This window comes from Monomorium pharaonis, chromosome 6 (assembly GCF_013373865.1).
Source record: "Monomorium pharaonis isolate MP-MQ-018 chromosome 6, ASM1337386v2, whole genome shotgun sequence".
Classification (NCBI taxonomy): Eukaryota; Metazoa; Arthropoda; class Insecta; order Hymenoptera; family Formicidae; genus Monomorium; species Monomorium pharaonis.
This window is the reverse complement of record NC_050472.1, coordinates 11621013-11646297: the sequence shown is the minus strand read 5'-3', so window position 1 is coordinate 11646297 and position 25285 is coordinate 11621013. Positions and strand designations below refer to the sequence as shown.

The following is a 25285-nucleotide window of genomic DNA, read 5'->3' as shown; positions in this document are numbered from 1 at the left end:
TAGTTTTTCCGATTGTAAAAGTTAACCAATAATATAAATGGATATAAGTATAGTTCAAGTAATTGCGGTATGTGTACTGTGCCATTGCGGAAGATTGTTCCTATGTGGATACAATCTTTCAGTATCGAACCGGCTATGTACCCGAAATATTTTTTAAAAAGTTTCTGTAATATTTTATATAGACATGTTTCAGAAGTATTACAATAAGTTAAATATTCAATCGATAAATGATTTAAACATAAAGGTTGTCTAATCGATCTGCAGTGGGTTTTAAATTATTCATAATTTTATACAGTTTTTCGAGAAAGGGAGGGCGAAGTCTTATATGTAGATTCTTAAGCATCAATATCAAGCTAGTGCGTTTCAAGACTAACCAAATGTGTCGGCGTGCATATGAGCTAAAAATATTGAATTTACAAGAAAATTATATTTAGCACCAAGATCCGTCGCAGAAAGAATAGACAATCTTATATTTAAAACATTTTATTGCAATAATACTTTTATGATCATTAATTGTATAATTCGAAAAACTTTTATATGAAAATTTATTTGTGGAGGCAGAGTAACCACGGATCATTAAGAAATTATAAAAATTCTTTTTTAATTTGTTATTGTTTTTTCATTCAAAACATAGTAAAAATGTTTTAAAATTCCTTTATGATCCACGGTTACTGCCATGCATAATGATAAATAGTTTTTAATATAAAAATTTCTCCGTGGAAAGTAAACTTTAGTTAATTTAAAGTCTTAAAATAATTTTTAAAGTACAATATATTGCTCATATATTTAAAGTTTCTTTCGAAATTACAACTACTTTATTAATAATATTTTTTTGTTTTACAATAGAGTTTGCTCAATTTCTATTGTTAATCTGATGTAAAATGTCAACAGGTCAGTCAAAAAAACTGAACTCCATTTTGTTAACATTTTCTGATATTCTGTTGCCAGTCTGTTGACATTCTGCCAACATTTTAGTGACTAGGTATAAACAGAGGCAAAAATAAGACAATCAAATTTTTGCCTCTGTTATTGCCCTGTGTTATTCTATAATTATTTACTGCATCTTGGTGCAGGAAGATTTTTATTATAGTTTATTTAAGTTTATCCTTTTTTTCTTACTTATAATTTGTAATACGTCGAGCTAATTCCTGATACAAGTCAGTCTTTTCTGGAAGAATTATATTATTCCAATTGATTGGTTGCTCATTTGTAAATCCCAATCTATTTTAAATAAAAATAATAAAGATTAGAATAAAAACAAACATTCGAAAAGTTGCTATATAAATTTGTCTTTAATTTGTCAAATATAAAAAAACTAACGAGGCAAGTGGTACTTCGTTCATTGGAGGAAATGGATAGGATGTTGATTGTATCGAATAGTTTTGTTCCATTTCCGAATAAATTTTTGTATTTATTTGAGTTCGTGATCTATACCTTCCTTCGAAATATGGTAATTTCTTCTGTGCCTGTTGTAGAAATTAAATAACATTTAGGCAATTTTAAAAGAACAAGATTAATTATTTTGTTAAAATAACTAGTTATAGTTACTTGTATAATTTGTCTTTCTTAAGAAGTAACGAGTTGCAAGTTACTGACTCTACGAATTAATAATGTAACTATTACATTCAAAAAGTTACAAACTAGTCATTACTTTTCAATTACTTTCTCTTAATTTTTTGTATTGTTTATACATTTTAACATTTTAACACAACAACCTATATTTTCACCATTACAATAAATTATTATGTCTACCATATTAAATATTCTCAGGTTTGGTTGTTCCAACTTCTTGGTAAATTTATCTATCAGATAAATATATGTTTGTCTACTTATTTAAGAAAAAAAATGGAGACAGACACATGCTTACCTGGTAGGTAAATTTATCAAGAAATTGGAACAACCGGCCCTAAGAGAAGTGTCACTGGCGTCCAAAATTTGATTTTCCATGAAATTTATTAAACACAAAAATCAAAGAGACACATATTTTTTTATGTACGGAATTTTATGTTTAGAAGATGAAAAACTCCTTTGAAAGAAACAATTTTTTCTTTTTGGAACGAATCGAAAGTATAAAAAATAGAAAAAATTTTGGCGATAATTCCGAAAACGTCCAATCTCTAATTTATTTCAAATTTTGAAAATGTTTTGAAAAGGTTTCTTTTAAAAAGAAAATACGTATACGAGAAAAATTTTTGGTGATACAAAATTTTTTTTTATGCCGGTAAACAAGAAATCTATAATTTTTAAATGTTTTTATTATTGACACTTCTTCGCTGTGGTCACACACACACACGCGCGCGCGCGCGCGCGCAGAAAATGCAAAGAGGACCTTGCCAATAGGGGTACCCTAGGCAGAAGTGCACAAAAGTACGATGTGTTCTTTGTTGATGATGAATTACGACTTAACTGATTACATAATTATTTCTCAATGTACTTTTTTGGTTAAAGCAGATAATCCTATCTCCGTGGCGCAGAATAATGTAGAAACAAACTGCGTGGATCTTGTTTGGCGTGGAAAGCGTGGAACCCTGTTCCCTTGCATCTCGCCACGCGTTCTCAGTACCACATATGTTTGCGACTTCAATATATTGCCTATTGTTTACACTACTTGTTAGTTGAACAAAAGCTGTATACAAACATGCTTTTGAATTAAGTAATTTGAAGTAGGAAATCTATAATTTATAAGCAAAGTTTAAATCCACGCTATGTATTGTTTCTACATTGTTCTGGGCTTCGGCCCTCCCCCTACATCTCCGCATTAATATTTATAACATATCCTATCTCCGTCGCACGGAACAATGTGGAAACAAATACCATGGATTTAAATGTTTGCCTACAAATTATAAATTTCCTACTTACCGACATCAAAAAAAAATTTTAAGTCGCCTAAAATTCTTTGTGCATGTTTTTTCTCTAAAAAAAACATTTTTAAAATTTGAAATAAATTGAAAATTGGACGTTTTTGGAACTATAACTAAAATTTTTTTTAATAAAAGTACAGTTTCAAGAGTACTTTTGAAGTTGTAACAAAAATTTTTTTAATTCTTTTGTTTAACAAAACTCCACCACTTTCAACGTATTTTACCCTCTAAAAATGAAATTCACATAAAAAGATACATGTCTCTTTAATATTTATGTTTAACAACATATTTCATGGAGAATAAAATTGACGTCGGACACTTTCCTTATAAGTCAAGCCTGTCTAAATTCAACTCCTGAACAGAATAAACATTCTTTCCATTGTTTCGATAAAAAAAAGCAAAAAGTAAATAAAAAGGATAAACGTTAAACCCAGTAAACACGTGTTATAACGGCAATATAACACAGAAGTTACATGTAATTTAACATTGTTATTCTTGTGATATGTAGGTGCTATATGACATGGAAATGACCTGTTATGTAATATTTGTTATACGCAAGTGATATAGCTGTTATACATCGTTTTGGCGTTACAGTTATTCAATAAAAATTGTATAATCGTAACATAACACGTTCGTATCAATGTTATTACGCAACGATGCGTCGTAGTTGACTCAGAAATCAGACAACATTATAACATCCTGAATGACAGATCTATTTGATAATAAAAAAAATTATTATAAAGATAATGTTTTCAAAAATAACGGTTTGTCTACAATTACTGCGCACAAAAAATGCACAAAATCTAAATTCAACATGTGCTGAACAAAAACAGAATAATAAATGTATACTATTCAATTTTTCTTAGAATTATGATCTATATTATAGTTAACCATTTAATTAATCATTTGAATGCTTCAAAGATTAATGCTAAATAGATCGCAATTTTCATCAAATTATTAAGATTATGGAAAAAGATAAATTTAACAATGAAATTAATAAGTAAATAAATTAATGCTATTTATTTTTAATATGTTTTGCAAAATTTAATTGCTTTTATAAAAACTAATATTATAGTTGCGTCAGTTTATAACATATAGGTATATGTAGACAATAACAAGTACCCATATCGATGAGTCAAATTGGCGTAGCAGGTAGAGTACAAGGTTCGTCATCCTAAGATCCCAGGTTCAAACCTAGCAGCGGCAAGTAAGAATAAAATAAAAAATAACATTATTTAAATTTAATTAATTAATAAAAATTTATCCTAAATTTAGTATGTGCTGTTGATAATAATAATTTAAAAAAAATAAAATTTTTATTTTATTTTATTTTTCTTTGTAACTGTTGTGTGACGGTTATATAACATGTAATTATAACATGTTATATTGCTGAGTCGGAAATTGTAACTTACATGTAAGTTACGTGTAATTTCAGAGTAATGTAACCTGTTATATTCGGTTACATGGCTGTTACATTGCTACTGTGTTCACTGGGAAGTATCTATCCTTTTGCTGCTTTTGCCGTCTGATCTCCTTTCTTATTTATTCTCTGTTTCTCTCTATCGAAATAGCGGAGAAGGAGAAACGCGTTCGACTCGCAAGTTTGGACAAACTTGTTCTAATTATAAGTATTTTGCATGTGTGTTTATTATTATTAAGTTATTAGTTATTAAAAAGTGTAGTTGCAACTAACAAGAGACAATATCTTCTTCCGATTTTAACAGACTTTGAATATATTGAAATGTACACAGAGGAAAGAAAATAATTAATCCAATAAAATGTCTTGTTGCGAGTTGCCAAAAAAGATATACTTAATATAATATTTGCTATTAATGCAAATACAACGGTCTTGATTGAATTATGATGTTGACATTGCAATTGCAGGGAGCGTCCCGTTTGCCCACGTCAATATTGGCAACGGTCCCAATTGGCCACGTCAATATTGACCACGTCAATATTGGCCAAGTCATTATTGACCACGATCCCGATTGACCACGGATTGGCCACGTCATTATTGGCCACGTCATTATTGGCCACGCGTCATTATTGACCACGTCAATATTGACCACGTCAATATTGACCACGTCAATATTGGCCACGCGTGATATTGCCCACGTCAATAATGGCCACGTCAATATTGGCCACGCGTCATTATTGCCCACGTCATTATTGCCCACGCGTCATTATTGCCCACGTCATTATTGCCCACGTCATTATTGCCCACGCGTCATTTCTCTGCACACATGGGTTTGCAACTTTCTACGCTAAGCAAAAAAATTGATTAATATTGACGTGGGCAATAATAACGCGTGGGCAATAATGACGTGGGCAATAATGACGCGTAGGCAATAATGACGTGGTCAATATTGACGCGTGGCCAATACTGACGTGGACATTATTGACGTGAGCAATATCACGCGTGGCCAATATTAACGTGGCCAATAATGACGTGGCCAATAATGACGTGGCCAATAATGACGCGTGAGCAATAATGACGTGGGCAATAATGACGCGTGGGCAATAATGACGCGGGCAATAATGACGCGTGAGCAATAATGACGTGAGCAATAATGACGCGTGGCCAATATTGACGTGGCCATTATTGATGTGAGCAATATCACGCGTGGTCAATATTGCCGTGGCTAATATTGACGTGGTCAATAATGACGCGTGGCCAATAATGACGTGGCCAATCCACCCCGTGGTCAATCGGGATCGTGGTCAATAATGACGTGGCCAATATTGACATGGTCAATATTGACGTGGTCAATATTGACGTGGCCAATCGGGACCGTGGCCAATATTGACGTGGCCAAACAGGTGCCACTCGCAATTGCATATATTATTAAATTAAGTATATCTTTTGCTGGCAGTCTGCAACAAGATATTTTGTAGAATCAATTCCTTTTTTGAGTGGCCTTCACTTGGACCCAGTGCAGATGGACATGTTGCAAATGGACACAAAATAATGTACACAGTTTAAATGGACACAGTACACTTGGACGCAGGAATTTTAGACACAGAATTTTGTGGACACGCGGGACATAAATTCTGGATATGTTAAAAGTGTACACCGTACATTTCTACACCATAAAGTTGTACACCATACATTTCTACACAGTAAAGTTGTACACCGTGCATTTCTACACAGTAAAGTTGTAAAATGCGCAAATTTCAAATGTCTATATACGTATTTTTACGAGCATCTCGTTTTGCGTGAAAAGTCGCAACTCATGTAATGCAGAGAATGCTTTGCACACACACACGCGCGCGCGCGCACACACACGCACACGGGGAACGCAAGGGGGGCCTTCGATCCCACTCCCGCACCCGTTCAAGTCGCTAACCTATGTAAGTATATTGTATCGGAAATTTGCAAACACATATGAACTTTATGTATACCGCACATTGCAACTTTTTGTTTGCAATGTGTGGTATACAACTTTGCGGTGTACAACTTTATGGTGTAAAAATGTACGGTGTACAATTTTGCGATGTATAACTTTACGGTGTACAATTTTACGGTGTAGAAATGTACGTTGTACATTTTTAACGTGTTCAAAACTTATGTCCTGTGTGTCCAAAAGTTACTGTGTCAAAAATTCTTGTGTTCAAATGAACCGTGTCCATTTGAATCATGTACATTATTTTATGTCCATTTGTAACGTGTTTATCTGCACTGTGTCCAATTGTATTGTGTCCAAGTGAGTTACTTCCTTTTTCCTTAATCTAGACAAAAATAAGAAGCATGCATTTTTTTAAATACATTCTCGCATGTTAAGGGACTAAAGCATACCTTTAAAAATTATTTAATTTCTTTTAAAGTAAATATCGTTAAAACCATAAGAGATAGAAAAAAATAAATACATACAGAGTGATTCTTAATGACTGCCCCAACTTTTTACCATGAAAGATGGATTACCGACTGCAACCTTCTCATTATCCATTTAGTCGCTCATTACCCGTTAAAAACTTATTAAAAAATGTTTCATAAATGGAATAAAATGTTTGTTATTTATACTTTAATTTTAATAAAATTTATACTTTAATTGTAGACCTTGTTTTACATTATAAACAGAGAAGAGAAATATGAGGTGAATCTTATTGCGCATGATGGGACGTATACCTGTTTTTTGGCCAAAATTACAAAGACTAGTTTTTATAAGCTTTTGTGTATATATATGTAGAGGTTTTTTAGGTCGCTGAATCCGAATATAATATCAGAATTCCAAAATTCAAAATGGCGGATCCAATATGGCGGACATTAATTTTAAAAAAATCAACATATTTTCATAAAACTAAGTATCCTATGATTTTTTGGGTCGCTAAATCCGAATATGATATCAGAATTCCAAAATTCAAAATGGCGGATCCAATATAGCGGACACTAATTTTAAAAAATCAACATATTTTCATAAAACTAAGTATCTTGTGGTTTTTTGGGTCGCTAAATCCGAATATGATATCAGAATTCCAAAATTCAAAATGGCGGATCCAATATGGCGGACACTAATTTAAAAAAATCAACATATTTTTATAAAACTAAGTATCTTATGGTTTTTGGGGTCGCTAAATCCGAATATGATATCAGAATTCCAAAATTCAAAATGGCGGATCTAATATAACGGACATTAATTTTTAAAAATCAGCATATTTTTAACTACCAACCAATAATAAAACATTAGTTAATAAAAGATTAATATAATTAATTTTTGGATCTTCAAATTCAATTAAAGATTATTCAAGTAAAATATATTTTCTAGCTCAAAAGTTGTATTCTTCATCTTTGGTTTAACTAGCACTTTGATCTGAAATATTTTCTGATTCATTATCTGATTTATTATCGTCTGTATCATTTTTGACTAATAAATTTACAACTTACGCTTTCTTGTATTGATTTTATCACTTAAGCTAATAGTCGAAATTAAAATATCTGAACTTACTAAGGCACGTTTGAAAATATCTGTCAAATTATCCGTTCTACTTGTTTTTCGTGCGTGATATAGTCTATCATTTCTATAATATTTATTCCGACTTTCTGCTGCATCTTCTCCAAGAACACCCACAGGAAGCAGAGACTTTAAAATTATCTGTGATCCATGAGCAAGTGTTTTATGAATTGCTGGAGGCATTTTGTACCATTCTTATTTTTTGTTAAAAATCTTTGCTGTGTCAAAACAAAAATTTTGAAATTTGAAAGGATCAATCGAAAGTTGATCATCGGAAGTTGCCATTTTCAATTAAAATTTTTGATGTCAGATTCAGTGATTATCTCCTCTAAAATCAAAACAAATAATTTTTAAAATTTTTGGCCACTATATTGAATCCACCATTTTGAATTTAATTTTTCATAATTTTAATAATTTTGACTTAAAATTTAGATTCAACGACCTCAAAAATCCTAGAATGAATATTTTCGACTATAATCGCGAACTTGCCGAATTGGGCAGTCGCGCGACTGCAAATTTTAAAATTGTCTCTGCTTATAAAAATCATATCTTACGAAGTGGTGCTTAAGGGCAAATTTTTGAAACGGTTTTGAGAAAAGTAGTATCCTACCTAACATTTAAATCTAAATTTGTTTTGTTATCGCTTGTAGCCCGGAAGTTCTGGTCTTTTAAAAATTAAAAAATGATTAAATCATTGTTTTTTTTTACTTCAAGTAGATGGTATTTTTATTCAAAATAGTTAAATTTATTATTATTTTTTTTAAGTATTAAGTTGTGCTAAAAATTATTTGAAACAATGGTGAATAAATCTTTAATATTTAAAGAGAGAAAAAATACCAAAGAGAAGAGATTTTTTGATCAATTTTATATACAATTTAGCATAGTTTGAATATAAAATGCAAGAAAAAAAACTTTGCGTGGAACAAATTGTCTCAAAAATTTTTTCATGTGTTATTAATGTTTGTTAAAGCTTTTAGAGTTTATAAATGTTACGGAATTTTACTTTGATTTTTGACATTTTTGGCCAAAAAACAAGTCAAACGTCCCATAGTGCCGCTCCACCACGAGAGACTTGGCGTTATAAGACGCCCTCCCCGAAAATCTACCTTCTCCCACGGGGAACCACTCCCACCACGCTGCTGAGAGCGTGTGGGGATTGCCCGACGAGTATAAAAGCCGGGCGCAATCGGGATCAAGCACCATTTCCCGTCGATAGGGTTGGTCACTAGACTGCTCTGCCGCCTGGCGCACATCGGTTTTCGACTTCCTAGTTCCCGCCGACGAAGCAGGTCATTAGCCCGGATCTACAATAGGTGTAGTAAGCCTTACGCCATAAGAAACTGATCAATTATAATTAAAAATGAGAAGAATAAACGAATATAATTGGTTAATTCCTTATGGCTTAAGGCTTACTACACCTATTGTAGATCCGGCCTTAGACCGTTTCGCCGCCTGCCGCACGCCGGCTTTCGGCTTCCTGGTTTCCGCCGACGAAGCAGGTCATTAGACCGTTTCGCCGACTGGCGCACGCCGGCTTTCGGCTTCCTTATTATCGCCCGACCCCGCACCGCGACCGCGAGCCAAGGTGCTGCGCATTTGCGCGCTCCCGTCCGACTGACGTCACTAGAGCTAAGCTGTATATATAGTAGGTTAAGTAATGCGCCTAGATTAAAATAACACGTAGATTAAGATTTCACGTAGAATAAGATGTAACCTAAGGACTCTAATAAAGGAATATCAACTCACTATCGGTGTACGCAAGTCGGCTTCCCCCCTTCTCCCGAATTATGGCACATTGCAAGCCTGTCCGAGGCGTTTGGGAAAGGTAAACCGTTACAATCTTCTAATTTTTTTGTTTTTTACATGAAATTGTAATTAGCCGCTGTTTGTTATTGTATGTTTTGAATAAAAATTAAATAGTTACGAAACTAGTTTTTAACCGCTAAAAACTAGTTACAAAACTAGTTTTTAACAGTTAAAAACTTTTTTTTATTTTTTATATACTATTAAAAATTCTTTTTTTTTTTACACTGACAGCTAATTAAAACAAGTCACATAAACAACGCACCACTTATCAATCTTGAAATACAGACAGAATTAAATTAATCATCAAAATCTAATTAATTATCCGGTAAAAAAAGTAATGATATTCATTTTCTGTTCATTTTTGGACGTTCTGATGATTTTATTCCCTACCGTAATTGAAACAATCGAATTTCTATCCAGTCTAAATAACCGTTTCTTATTTTTTAATTACGCTAATCTAATTATTCGCACTGACAACCTAGTATATTTCTTAAGTTTTTTTTTTGTTAAAAACTTTTTAATCAACTAAAACCTTTTGAAGATTATTCAGGGACATGACAACATACAGTATCCTGCATAAATACTTTCCACTCTTCAAAAATTAAAAAAATTGTAATTTCGTGGATTTTCTTAACATCTCTTGAAGATCATATTTTTATTATTACATCTATTATGTAAGACTTTAATAATCAAAAATCATAAAATAATAAAAAAGAGGCTAATGAGGCACTACGAAATTTTGGTGTAGAAATTATATTCTAACTATGATTATAATCAATAAATGTTTTGATCTGCCACATCAGATTATTTTTATTATTACAAAATCTTTATTATTACAAAAAACGGAAATAGAATACATAGATAAAAAACGCTGATTGAAAACACACAAAAAACGCATATGAACTTCTTTACTCATCTCAATGTAAAATTGTTTACAAGAGCAGTCGTTGGGTATAATCATATATTGTCCACTGAGATCCATAACAATAATGTGTTCCGTCAGATAGTCAATTCAAGATGTGTGTCAGATATTCAGAAAACATAAATATCTCGCAGATAGAATTCGTGGAACAGTCAATCCATGATAAATGTCAGATTTTTACTATTCTGACTATTTTGTGACTGCACTTTACCATTTTACTTTGACTAGCCCTCAGGGTACTGGGTTAGCGTAACCCCGGCAAATTTTAAAATGCGCGCCGTTTTTAAATAAAGAGGGGTGTGGAAATTTGGAGATTCCAAGCATTAGTTTACCCACTGTGCTTCTTAGCACACTAAAAGCTTAGTGGACCCACTGTGTCCTTAGAAGCTGAACGGCAAGGATTAAAATTCTTCTCTTGGGTATTTTTCACCCAGTTGGAACGTCACAAAACTGCTGTATTAAATAAAATCAAATTTTGCATAAAAATGATTTTAACTGTTTTTTTCGTGAAGTTTAATGCAAAATATTATTATTTAGTGCAAAATAAATAAACATAAAGTTAACAATGTTATTTCTTACTTTAACCTATTAAGTCCCGTGGCGAAACGAGTCGCAATGTCAAAAAAATGTTGACGCAATTCTTGGCAGCGTTTCTACCAATGATTTTTACAACAAAAAATTAGTTGTAAAAAATTTGTTTCAACAATTTATTATAAATAAATTAACAAATAATCATTCTAAACTAAAATAAATTATGTCAATCGATTCTAGACTAAAATCCACGACGAAAACATGTATATATGTTTATGTAAATACCCTCATTTATTACAAAAGTTTATAAACAATTTCTATGTGCATGTAATCACTTTATCCCACAGCGAAACGAGTCACGATATCAAAAAAATGTTAACGCAGTTTTTGACAGCGTTTCTAGTAATAATTTTTGCAACATAAAGTTTATTGCAAAAAAAATGTTTAAACAATTTGTTATAAACAATTTGTTATTAACAAATAATTATTCTATACTAAAATAAACTATGCTAATCAATTCTACGCAAAAAAACACGACAAAAACATGCATAATATGTCCATGTAAATACCCCTATTTATACATATAGAAATTGTTCATAAATATTTTTATAATAAATAGAGTTATTAAATACGTTTTTGTCATGGTTTTCCTCATAAAATTGATTGGCGTGGTTTATTTTAGTTTAAAATAATTATTTATTAATTTCTTTATAACAAATTGTTAAAAAATTTTTTTTGCATCTAACTTTGTTGCAAAAATTGTTAGGAACGCTGTCAGAAACTGCGTTAACGTTTTTTCGTTATCGCGACTTGTTTCGCTATTCAGTTAATAATAGCGTAGTAGCATCTTCGCGGAAAATTGAAAATTGAAAAAAAAAATTGATAATAATAAATTATTAAAACATTTTAAAATGTTTATTTGTATTAAAAAAGTGAATATTTTACGTTACACCTTATTTTGATGACATCCGAAAATATCACATTTTCATATTGCCTAATAAATATAGTTTTAGAACAGAATAAAAAATCTGACTATAGATTCTTAAAGTTCACCTTTTCACCTTACCATTGACCACCATTTTAATTACTTTATCTTTTTTTTCTAATTAATACGGGCGTTTGAAAAAGAGACAAATTTTTACAAAATATTTTGTTCCTTTTTCATTCTGTTCAAAAAATCTCTTTTCTTTTAATATCTTCGACTTTTTAACCAAGACCATCATAATTCTGAATCTTTTTCCTCTCGATTAAAAAAAAATACATTAAAATTGATTGAATTTATTTGGAGATATAAGCCGACAAAGTTGAAGAGTTACATTAACCCTGTTTGGTATTAATCTATAATAATAACTTTTTTATAGTTGGTACCCTGAAGGTTAATAACCATACAACGAATTTCAATTAAAAGTTCCTTAGTTTTAAGCATTTTTATATTTTCTTTAAAGAACGTCCAAAAGTTGTCAAAATTTGGCTGTCATGAAAATGCATGAAATTAGTCTATCTTTATGTTTTTAGATCTGCTAAACACGAACAAGACACTTGAAATTGTCCAAAGTTTGGGAACTTTGTGAAAATGCAGTTTTTCTGCATAAAAATCACGTTTTAAGGAAAATGTTACTGCATAACATTTTGAACATTTTTTCTTGCTTTTGAAAGAGCGATAGATCATTTTTGATAGGTTTTTTTTCGTAGATTACGAATTTGAGAACAAAAGTGTTTCACTACATCACGTTTTTGAGAAAAGAAAGTTTAAAAAGCAAAAAACGTTTTTAACCGTTTTTTAAGTAATTTAATCAACAAACCTGATATATTAGAGACTTCTTTGACGACTCAAAATAAAGCTTAAATTTCGACTATTATTATTTTCAACTATAATTTTCAATTATAATTTTCAACTATAATTTTAGACAGAAATCGGAAATAGCACCGATATTTTTTATGCAACAGATCTTTTTCACCCAAAATCACTCGAAGTCTTATACATTGGATGTTCCCTACTTTAGCTCTTACTGTGCCAACATTAAAAAAAAACGTTGTGTTTATATTTTTATTTTATTAATAAGTACTTAAAAAGAGTTCAATATGTGTATGAAATTTTGACTAAATTTTAAACTGTCACGAATTTAATTCATGATTAAATTTAAATCTTATTACTTGGAAGTAATTTTAATATGGAATATCTTTAAAATTTTCATGAAAATTTACAATATTATATTAATAATATTATTTTTAAGGTGTTAAGAAAATTAAATTACATTTTTTTCAATATTAAAAACAATATTTATGCAGGCCATAGAGAATAGTGGAGTATGTCAAGGTCAAAATCATTGGCACGATGTCTCCTAAACTGAATAATTACTGACTAACGAGACTTTGAATTTTACCTGATCAATCGTCGATGGCGTGAAACCAGGCGAAAGATTAATATATCTTGTTCGATTTGCGTCAGATATACCAATGTCGGCACTTGGTTGATTAAGTTCAGTCTTGACATTAACCTTCGTGTGTCGCGGATCAGCAACTAAAACACTGAACTTCTTCGACTCGAATACAACCTAGAATGACTATGCTATGTCTGCTTGGAGACCGATATTTTTGAAAAGGTTTTATTAGAGCATCTCACACAGCACAATATCTTTCAAAAAGCATTCTAAAAAATATCTTTGAAATTAATATTAACTCTCAAATGTCACACTTATCTCCAGTCGCATTATTGTCACACTAACAATAAGTATAGCGCGGCGTACCCATATCGATTTTCAGTCACTGTTTTAAACTATCAGAGATATGACAACCAAACAGATTGGGAGTTAACTTTAATTTTTTAGAATATTATTTGATTATTACAATGTTAAAATTTGAAAAGCTTAATGTTGAAAAAAATCTTAAAAATTGTAATTTCCAGAAAAAATCAATTTTTACAAACATCATATCCTTTTTAATTTTAAATATTTTAAGTTAAAAATTTAATGTGGTAACTTATATGACTTCGAAGTTGACGCATGGGTACATTTTACTCAATGTGACAACCGAAGGTTAAAATATATTAATATTAAAATAATTCAGAAATATTTGTAAAATATTTCATCAAAATCATTTCCGATTTTTTCGGTAAAATATTTCAGAAATATTTCGTGTGTAATGTCCAAAACAAGTGTTATTAAAAGTTTTCAGAAACATTATCAATATGACCAACATTGAAATAACTCTGAAATACTATTAAAACATTTAATACAAATATTTCTTATTTTATTTTTAAAGTATAGAATATAGAAAGGTTTCTAAAATATTATTATACATTACTACATTCACTTTATTGACATTATTACTTTTACTCCGGGTAACATGCTTACACGTTGTTTTGACAACAATTTGAAACTTAAAAACTAAAACACTTTTTTAAAATATATTCTTATATTTATTTTAAATTTAATCACCATTATTGTCGTAAAAAAGAACTTGTGCATTTGTTTGTGTCTTTAAAAAATTTGTAGTAAATAAGTGATATTATATTACCCGTAAACTTTACATTCTGAATACACGGAATAATTTAGAAAGTTATCTTTGTTTTCCATATAATATGTAATAATAGTAATAATAGTTTATCTTTCTAATTTATCTAGGATGATTTCTATCCTTAAAACAACTTATGGGTCGAAACAAAAAAAACACGTGTTTGATGTTTTTTGATATACTATAAGTGTGTACAATTTTGGCAAAATCGGTGATTAACAACTGAGTATATAGTGTTACTTGTAACTCATAGTTTCATGTAATATTAAATATGGTAAGTGTTACAAAAAGTTAAAATCTATTAACATTGTTATAACATACATAATATGCTGCAATAATGACAGCAATTAAATTTCGCCATTTTTTAATTATTATAGAAAGATCTATTTTTGTTTGTATTTTCTGATAAGTGTTTCCAGGAAAAATCATTATTTTTTAATTATGTCATTAGTTGCATCAAATGAGTGATATTTGTTATTATGTTATATACATATATAGCACATACTAAATACTAAGCGCTATTAAATACTTAGCGCTTGCCAACTGTGGCAAACAGTTGTAACAATTGCAGTTAAAATAACATTTTTATTTCAAAAAGGGTCGATTATTTAAAAAATTGTAAAAACTAATGTTTAAAACTAATGTTTAAAAATACTTCTTCTATCTTAGATATGTTACAGAAAAATTATAGAAAGGATCTTGTTTTTGTATTTTGAGAATCATTTTATTGACTTTTTAGATTTATTGTAATATTTCACAGAAACGTTACAGACATAATATAAATCGTTCAATGTTCTACATATTTCATATTTGTTACAAATATATATATGTAAGAAAAAATATCTAAAATATTTTTGAAAAATTTCAGAAATATATTTCCTATATATTTTCTAAGTTTTTCAGATATATTTCAGATACATTTCTGACATTACATCAAAGCGGATATTTCATATATCTGAAACATGTTTGAAATATTTTTTTGAAATGTTTTATATTTCATTGACAGCTTTCTAAAAACTTTCAGATATCTTTTGGTGCTATGTGGGATCTGCTAAAATAAACCTTCTTACCTGATTTGGAATGATCTTAAGATTACCACTAGGTGTAGCTTGGAAAGGAAACACACGACTCGTCTGGTCACCCTTATGTGTATTCACGATGAATGTTGATTTAACGTTCGTTTCTTTTGGATGAATTTGTATTTGTTGCATTGGCAAATTCGAGCAAGTTGTTAATTGCTTTTGATCTTTTATGTTTTCTGTCTCCACTTTTCTGTAAAATTATATTACTTCTACTAGAAAATTGTAAAAAAATATACAAGAGATTTGGAGAAAGAGTAACCAAAAAATGAAAAAAAGCAAATGAAAAAGAAAGAGAAAGAACCTGCTAAAAAAATAGAAATTAAAAAATTTGAAAAATGAAAGAAACACACAAAATCAAAAGATGGCTAAGAACATTTCAGAGAGAATAAGGAAGAGTAAAGAGACATTAGAATAAGTGTAAACACAAATATATCAATTATTATAAAGAAATGAAAGACACAAAAATATCTAGAAGAAAAGAAAAGACAGATATCGTATAGATAAATAAGAATAGAAAAGAGTTAGTATAAGAGAAAGAAAAAAAATGTAAAAGAACAGAAGAGAGTATGTTTTATGTATAAGAAAATGTAAAACAAAATGTTAATAAAATATTCGTAACAAAAAAAAGAATATTAGTAAAAAAAACAAAAGTAAAAACGAAATAAAAAATAATAGAAAACCGGAATTGGAATATATTTATTCAATTTTGATTTTCAATTAACAAAGCACAATTTTATTTAAATACAGCATAATTTTCTTCAAGAGGTTTTTAATTTAATTGTGAACAATAATACAGACATATTCACTGGGAGACACATGTGTGTGTGTGCATGCGTGCGTGTGTGTGTGTGCATGCGCACGCGCGCGAATATATTTTATAAATTTAAATAAATAAATGATAATAAATAATAACAATATCTTGTTGCTGCTATGGTGTTAATAAACCTCCGCACAATATTCATACCATCGTATAGCCCACGAAAATTGAAGACGAAAAGCTCTCTGAATTTTTCGATTCCATGCGTACAGCTCTTACAATTATTGTCAAAAAATAGTAAAATACGGCCGATGTATGCACGGCTATAACGGAAACACGAGCGCGGTGGGAAACAAGACGATTGCGATCATTGCGCGTGAGGGGAAATATCCGCGCCTTCGGTCGCCGCGAGTCGTGCAAGTTGCGAGGCGAGAAGAGCGCAAACAAAATTCATTGCTATTCGCTCTGTGCACATCTCACAGGTAGCGCCCTCTCGTTGCAAGTGTTTAAAAGAATTAGTCCGAGAGCTAGCGACAGAAATTTTCGGCCAATTTCATCATCTTATATTTTAAGTCTTACTACTATTTGAATATTGTAAATAGCGAAAATATAGGTCTAGCAGGATACGCGCGGTTTAGAGCTTCACATGAATGAAAGGTGTGACAAATAAAAGTACTATTTACTAATATCAGTACTGCTGAATTTTTTTTACTAATAATGTACCCAGTGAACACATTTTATAGCGGCAATATAACATGGAAGTTACAAGTAATTTAACATTGTTATTCTTGTGATATGTAGGTGCTATATGACATGGAAATAACCTGTTACGTAATATTTGTTATACGCAAGTGATATAGCTGTTATACATCGTTTTGGCGTTACAGTTATTCAACAAAAATTGTATAATCGTAACATAACACGTTCGTATCAATGTTATTACGGAACGATGCGTCGTAGTTGACTCAGAAATCAGACAACATTATAACATCCTAAATGATAGATCTATTTGATAATAAAAAAAATTATTATAAAGATAATGTTTTCAAAAATAACGGTTTGTCTACAATTACTGCGCACAAAAAATGCACAAAATCGAAATTCATCGTGTGCTGAACAAAAACAGAATAATAAATGTATACTATTCAATTTTTTCTTAAAATTACGATCTATATAGTTAACCATCTAATTAATCATTTGAACGCTTCAAAGATTAGTGCTAAATAGATCGCAATTTCCATCAAATTAATTATTAAGATTATGGAAAAAGATAAATTTAACAATGAAATTAATAAGTAAATAAATTAATGCTATTTATTTTTAATATGTTTTGCAAAATTTAATTGTTTTTATCAAAAATAATATAGTTGCGTCAGTTTATAACATATAAGTATATGTAGACAATAACAAGTACCCATATCGATGAGTCAAATTGGCGTAGCAGGTAGAGTACAAGGTTCGTCACCTAAGGTCCCGGGTTCAAACCTAGCAGCGGCGAGTAAGAATAAAATAAAAAATTACATAATTTAAATTTAATTAATTAATAAAAATTTATTCTAAATGTAATATGTGCTGTTGATAAAAATAATTTTTTTTTAATGAAATTTTTATTTTATTTTATTTTTCTTTGTAACTGTTGTGTAACGGTTAGATAACATGTAATTATAACATGTTATATTGCTGAGTCGGAAATTGTAACTTACATGTAAGTTACGTGTAATTTCAGAGTAACGTAACCTGTTATATTCGGTTACATTGCTGTTACGCTGCTGCTATATTACTGTGTTCACTGGGGTATATGTAGAATAAAATGCTCAAAAAAGTTAGTCTGGAAGTTTACCTGCGGTACAAACTGGGTCTGGCATTTAAACAAACATGTCAAAAAAATTCTTTGTTTTGACTTAAATCATTATTCTTGAAATTTTTTGTATAAATAATTTATATTATAAAATATTAAAAAACATAATCTTTTAGTAGAACTAACATGGTCTGGCAGCCATTTAAAATAGTAAAAATGTTGGCACGCCACTGCGACCCAGAAGTGTTATAAAGAGTGCAACAATTAAATTTTTTCTTTTGCCCGATTAAGGAGTTTTTTTGAAAAAAGAAAAACGCCCCTACGACATACTTCAACGCTCTAAAAAGTATATGAAAGTGCAGATTTAGGCATTTCTGAACTGCAACAAATCTGTACTGTCTACATTATAGGAAGTCGTGTGTCAAATAAACAGATCGAAATAAATAAAATCCATCAAAGAAATGTAATCGGCTTTATTCTCAAAGGCATACAAGTTTACGTATGATGAAGATGTTCCATATAAATAATAATTGTAAGAACTTCGGTTAATTATGCAGAATAAAGGCGACCCTACCGATTTCAATGACCTTGATATATATTGTCAGGGTTATTATTCTGAACAACTTTTCTCTATACATGTTACTGCCGCTCGGCCTTAGTTTCCGAGTTATACACAAAATTTATTAACAAAAAAAAGTGTAATAAATACGATACGACACTTCTTCACTATTGTCGCACTCACACATACACATACACACACACACACACACACACAGGGGAGTGCACAGGGGGGTCTTCGGTCTTTGGCCTCCCTCCCGCATTCACCCCGTCGGGCTACTCTAGGTTAAGTAAAAATGTACAAAAATACGGTGTGTATTTTGTTAAGAACTGTGTGTGTGTGTGTGTGTGCGTGTGTGTGCGTGTGCATGCGTGCGTGCGTGCGTGCGTGTGCGTGTGCGTGTGCGTGTGCATGCGTGCGTGTGCGTGTGCGTGTGCGTGTGCATGCGTGCGCGTGCGCGTGCGCGTGCGTGCGTGCGTGCGTGCGTGCGTGTGTGTGTGTGTGTGTGTGTGTGTGTGTGTGTGCGCGCGCGTGTGTGTGTGTGTGTGTGTATCTCTATGTCTATAAGTCGTGATGTATGTATGTCCGTAACTCCTCGGACTGCTTCGTCATTTGTCGTCCGATCTTAATGCCACTGATGTCAAAATTTAGCAAATTTTTCGGAGATTGCTACCATGGGCTCGAATTTTTCAAAAACAGGTTGTTTAAAAAATGATAGGCAAAAATATACATTTTTTTGACCAAAGTTTGTATTCCCGCGAACTCCTCCGTCATTTGTGGTCCGATCCTCTTGCAACTGGTTTCAAAATTTAACATTTTTTCCGGGGATGGCTACTATGGGCTCTGATTTTTCAAAAACAGAGTGTTTGAAAAATGATAGGCCAAAATATGTATGGCCAACGTATGAATGACTATATGCCCGCGAACTACTCCGTCATTTGTGATCCGATTCTAATGCAAAAGATCTTATTTTATTCCAAATTTTACGAGAATTGCTGTTATGGATTTGGTTTTTCGAAATACAGGGTTTTTCAAAAATTATATTGATTAATAACAGATAAGCGTTTGTCTGTATAACCGCGAACAACATCGTCATTTGTAGCACGAATCTCTTGCAAATGGTCTTATTTTATTCCAAATTTAATGAGTAAGGCTGCCATAGGATTAAATTTTCCCTGTACAAGGTGTTTTATTTAAGGACTTACATTTCTTAAAGTTACGCCAAACATTTATGAAACAATCTGTATATGGAAATGAATAAATAAATAATCAATGTAAAAAGGTGTTATTTACATATACAGGGTTTTTCAAAAATTTATGTAAATAAATTCAGTTGTCTGTATGTCTGTATGTCCGCGATAATTTTCATCATTTGATGTTCAATCCTCATGCAATAGATCTTATTTTGTTTTAAATTTCGGATTAAAATTAAGGGTTTTTTTTTAAATAAACAAGTTTTTCCCAAATTTTCTTTATACATATAGATTAGTAACGGATATGCGTTTATCTGTATGACCTTGAACTACACCGTCATTTGTGGCCCGAACCATTTGCAAATAGTCTCATTTAATTCCAAATTTTTTGAGAATGGTAGCTATGGGTTTAGATTTTCCATATACAGAGTGTTTCATAAATGGCGTAATTTTAAGAAATGTAGGTCCTTAAACGAAACAACCTGTATATGGATCCATTGAATCGGATTTTCATTATAGAGAAAGTTACATAACATGATCTTCATTATAAAAAGTTTAGTAAAAACATGTATAGGACAAAATCACGCTTGAGTACGGCATGATGTCCTGATGTAAACGACACCACTAATGATTTTGTATTATACGATAAGTACGCATGTTTATTAGTTTGTATTTCCACGAGCTACTCACACGGGCGTGTATTTTTGATCAAAAAATGTAAAATTTAAATACCAAAATCAAATGGACATAGAAATGATTAGATTTACATTTCAGTGTTATATAAGTACCGTGGACAAACAGACGCGGTACCTATATATGTGTGTGCATGAAGTAAGAGCTTTGGAGCCCACGCGAAGCGCGGGCAAAAAAGCTAGTATATATATATATATATATTGCAAGATATTGTTATTATTTATTTTTTTATTTATTCCGCACAGATCAAAACAGACACCACCACTCAGATTACTGCTTTAATTAAAGTTTGGTTCAATTTATACAATTTCACTGGTATATACTATATATATATATATATATATATATATATATACATAGAGTGAATCCCAGATGCGCACCAGATCGAAACGCATACCACTAATGAAATTGTATAAATTGATTTTAACTTTAACTAAAGCAGTAATCTGATTGGTAGTGTCCGTTTTGATCTGTGCGCATCTGAGACGAGTGAGTCCCAGATGCGCACAGTAATAAACGGATACAGCAGGCTGAGTGAAACGGACACAGACCAAATGCGCACAGACCAAATGCACACGGACCAAATGCGCACGGACCAAATGCGCACAGTCGCTAACCCTTGTGGTGCGAAGAATGCTTTGCACACACACAAGGGGCGGTGCAAGGGGGGCTTCGCCACCCCTCCCGCACCCATCCCGTCGGTAGAGATGCCCGAAAAGTCACAACCCATGTGGTAAGTTTGTTGGTTATTGTGTCCGTTTGGTCCGTGCACATTTGGTCCGTGCGCATTTGGTTTGTGCGCATTTGGTCCGTGCGCATTTGGTCTGTGCGCATTTGGTCTGTGTCCGTTTCACTCAGCCTGCTGTGTCCGTTTATTACTGTGCGCATCTGGGACGCTCCCTTTGAGACGCTTCCTATACATACATATATGTATATACTTATATACGTAGAGTCCCAGAATAATTAATATTTTAAGGAGTAAAAAAAGTAAAATTTTGAACTAAACATTCCGTTACCAATTTTCGCTCAGATTATTATTTACTGAGTTATTAATAAATAAAGATCGATGAAATCAAACATTAATTAAACGCGCGGACTAATTAGAGTATGCGAAACCCTAGCATGCTATGGAACTTCATGTTATCACACATTTCCCCGATTAAAACTTTATTTTAATTTTTTATATTAATAAGTAAATAAATTTAAAATATTAAGTAGAAAAATAAATAATTGAATAAACAAATAAATAAATAAAAACAAATACAGTTGAAAATTATTTATCTTTCTATTATATTTTATTTTTATTTATTATTTATTTATTTGTTATATTTATTCAATTATTTAAAATATTGTTTAAATTAATTACTTAATTTTCATAAATTAATCTAGAAACGATAGACATGTTTAAAATTAACTACAGAAAGTTTGTCACATGTATAAATAAAATTATTAATAAAAACTATTACCTAAATAAATTGTTTATAAATAACTTATTTAAACAATTTCTTAAAAACTGTTTTAATATATGTCATGCATTAACATGGTTCTCATGTATTTTTAGTAGTAATACAACTGCATAAAATTTTTATCCTTTTTCAAAAAAATTTTTTCAAATAACCAAAAAAGTAAAAGAATAAATGACATAAATTATTATTATTATTTGGATTTAAAGTATATATATATATATATATATATATATATATATAAATGATTTATTTCATACTCCCTCTCGGGGTTGACGGGGTGTTTTCAAGGGTGCACCAAATCTTTTACAACTCCAATATATACTTTATCTACATTATTTACATCATAAATGTTATATATCTTTCAAATACCCCCTATCGACCTGGCCATTGGGCAGTCTTACACACTACACTTTTCACCCTTTTCCCTTTTCCTCTACTGCTTCCCCATTGTCTCTCCCTCCATCTTCCTCTCCCTCACCTTCACCTCTACTGCTGCCCTTTTCTTGCTTTCTCTTCAACTCTTTCCACCATCGATCTTTTATCAACCTATCTATCCGTCTCCCGTGCTTCGACTCTCATTTCCAACCATACTGCCGCCCGCCTCCGTTCGGATTTAAAGTAATATTGCTAAAGAGTGACCGCAAATATCGCCCATTTCGTGAACATTGAGTTTTGGTGGTAAATGATTGCATATTATCAAACATTCATCCCCTATCGATTTGAGCATATCTTTTATTGTTGAGATATGAAGGGTTAAAGTTGATATTATTCACGAATAAAGGTTACGCCATTTTACACGTTCAACATAATTCTGACTTAAACGTCAATTTGAGGTCACGATAAATTAGTCTTCTAACAGATAAACAAATCTTACCTGAAACATTTTTTATATGAGAAATAACCTCAAAGTTTTTTGTGTTGAATGGATAAAATGGCATACCCTTTATTCCATTCATTCGTGTTTAATGACCAATTTAACCCTTCATATCTTAATAATAAAAGGTATGCTCAATCTGAAATTTTTAGAGGATTGATGTTCCATGATGTACAATTATTTACCACCAAAATTGACTCAAACTTTGATAGCCACAAAACAAGCAATTTTAGGCCTGTTTTTGCGGTCACTCTTTATTTTGAGAAAAAATGTGCAATAAGAATCATGACATTAAAATTTAAATCAATTGTTTAAACAATTTTTTTAACTGATTTTAAGTAAATAATTTTATATAATTGATAGCTCCATCGCTACAAAAAAAATTGTAACAATCATATATGACACATGTTAAAACAATTTTTAAATTGTTTAAATCGTTTACAAACGATTTATTTTGGTAATATTTTTTATCAATAATTTTTTATTAAATTTATAATACTTATTATATTTATAAAACTTTCCGTAGTTAATTTTGCTTAACGCTACTAAGTTTACTATAAGAATTAAGTAATTTATTAATCAAATATGTTGAATAATTAAATAAATACAAATAAACAAATAAATAATAGATAAAAATAAAAAATAATTAAAAATTGTAATAACCCAAAAAAATGGACATTAATATGATCGGATGTAAATATGCATAATTAGATATAAAAAGATCTAATAATATATAATCATATACAGTGTGTCTCTGAACATGTTGGTCAACGCTCATAAAAAGATAGAAGGGATTGAGATGAACATAAAAGTCCAATATTGTCTTGGGTTAAGTCTACTAATAATCGAAATATTAACGTATGGGATCTGCAAAAATTTAATTAATTTCTATCGTAATTGTGAGCAATAAATTGATAAAAGCTTATCGTACATTTACGATAGATCTTTTCTTCCGTGTTATAGCTCAAGCGGATCGAGCTCTTCCCTCGGCGCGCTCTCATTCGCATAATTTGAAAAATTAATACCTTGATATTGGTCCTAACCCAAGACCTAATCTAAGACCTAACCAAAGACAATATTGGACTTTTATGTTCATCACGATTCGTTCTACCTTTTTATGAGCGTTGACCAACATGTTCAGGGACACCCTGTATAATCAAATCCAAAAATTGGCGCAATATGATTATATATAAGCATAAAAATACATAATTAGATATGAAAAAATCTAATAATATATGTATTTTATATGATCATATATAATACCTGTTATATAATCATATAAAAAACATATATTATTAGACCTTTTCATATCAAATTATATATTTTTATGATTATATATGATCATATCGCGCCAAATTTCGGATTAGATTATATATTATTAGATCTTTTCGTATCTAATCATATATTTTTACATCTAATCATACTAATATCCATTTCTTCTTGGAAATTTCTAATTGTATTTGTTCTTATCTATTTATTTATTTGTTTATTTAGTTATATATTTTTTCATTTAAACTTATCAGTAATTTAAATTTATTTATTTATTCATTAATATATTGGGGAAATGTGTAATAAACGCACGGATTTCCATGGCATGCTACGCTTCTACTCTGGCCGTCTGATTGATCAACTTTATTTATCCATAACTCCTCTTCTTTTGGAACTATATACGTATATATATGTATATATATAATTCTATTTATCTATTCTTTCAAAATTATTTACTTTGGATAATGATCCATAGGTTTCGAAACAGCAACTTCAACATGGGAATTTTGTTTTTCCCAAGGTCTGTCTTCTTCGATACATGTATATCTTTGATTCGTTACGTGTTCGTTGATATAATATGGGATTGTTTTCAATCTCATAGAATCTTTAGGAAAATTGGTTATGCATTCCAGATCCTTATACTTAGAATTTACTTCTCTCTGTCTTTTAAGCGAAATCCACTGATGTTGTAGCGGGGATAAAAAACGTTCTATTCGATTTGCATGATAAATGTTTACATTCACAGAAGGTCGTTGTCTTAATATATGACAATATCTTTTGGAAGTAGTTTTCCGTCGACGTAGTGAATATCTCGGAGATAAAGTTTTTGGAGTTTCTATTATTTTCGTCCTTTTTAATCATTTTCCGTGTAAAATAAAAAAAAAGATAACTTATATCACTCAAATACTTTGTCTAACTATTTTTATCCTCTTAATATCCCAATTATTGTTTAACCATAACCCTCAGTTGTCACACTGGTTGTACAATGTACCCATGCATCAACTTTGAAGTC

At 30.8% G+C, this 25285-nt stretch overlaps 1 protein-coding gene across 5 annotated transcripts in view; it reads right to left on the bottom strand.

Annotated features, from left to right (window-relative positions):
- LOC105831862 overlaps window positions 1–25285 on the bottom strand; it is a 128410-nt gene that overhangs the window by 98361 nt on the left and 4764 nt on the right. For 4 of the 5 annotated variants that reach the window (XM_036288092.1, XM_036288090.1, XM_036288091.1 and 1 more), the window contains 5 exons: window positions 24730–25122; window positions 15653–15854; window positions 13454–13624; window positions 1321–1466; window positions 1120–1221 (listed from right to left, as the gene is read on the bottom strand). In XM_036288092.1, coding sequence (XP_036143985.1) covers window positions 1120–1221; window positions 1321–1466; window positions 13454–13624; window positions 15653–15854; window positions 24730–25122 — 1014 coding nt within the window. The remainder of the gene's footprint in view (window positions 1–1119; window positions 1222–1320; window positions 1467–13453; window positions 13625–15652; window positions 15855–24729; window positions 25123–25285) is intronic. The other variant, XM_036288094.1, reaches the window with a different exon arrangement.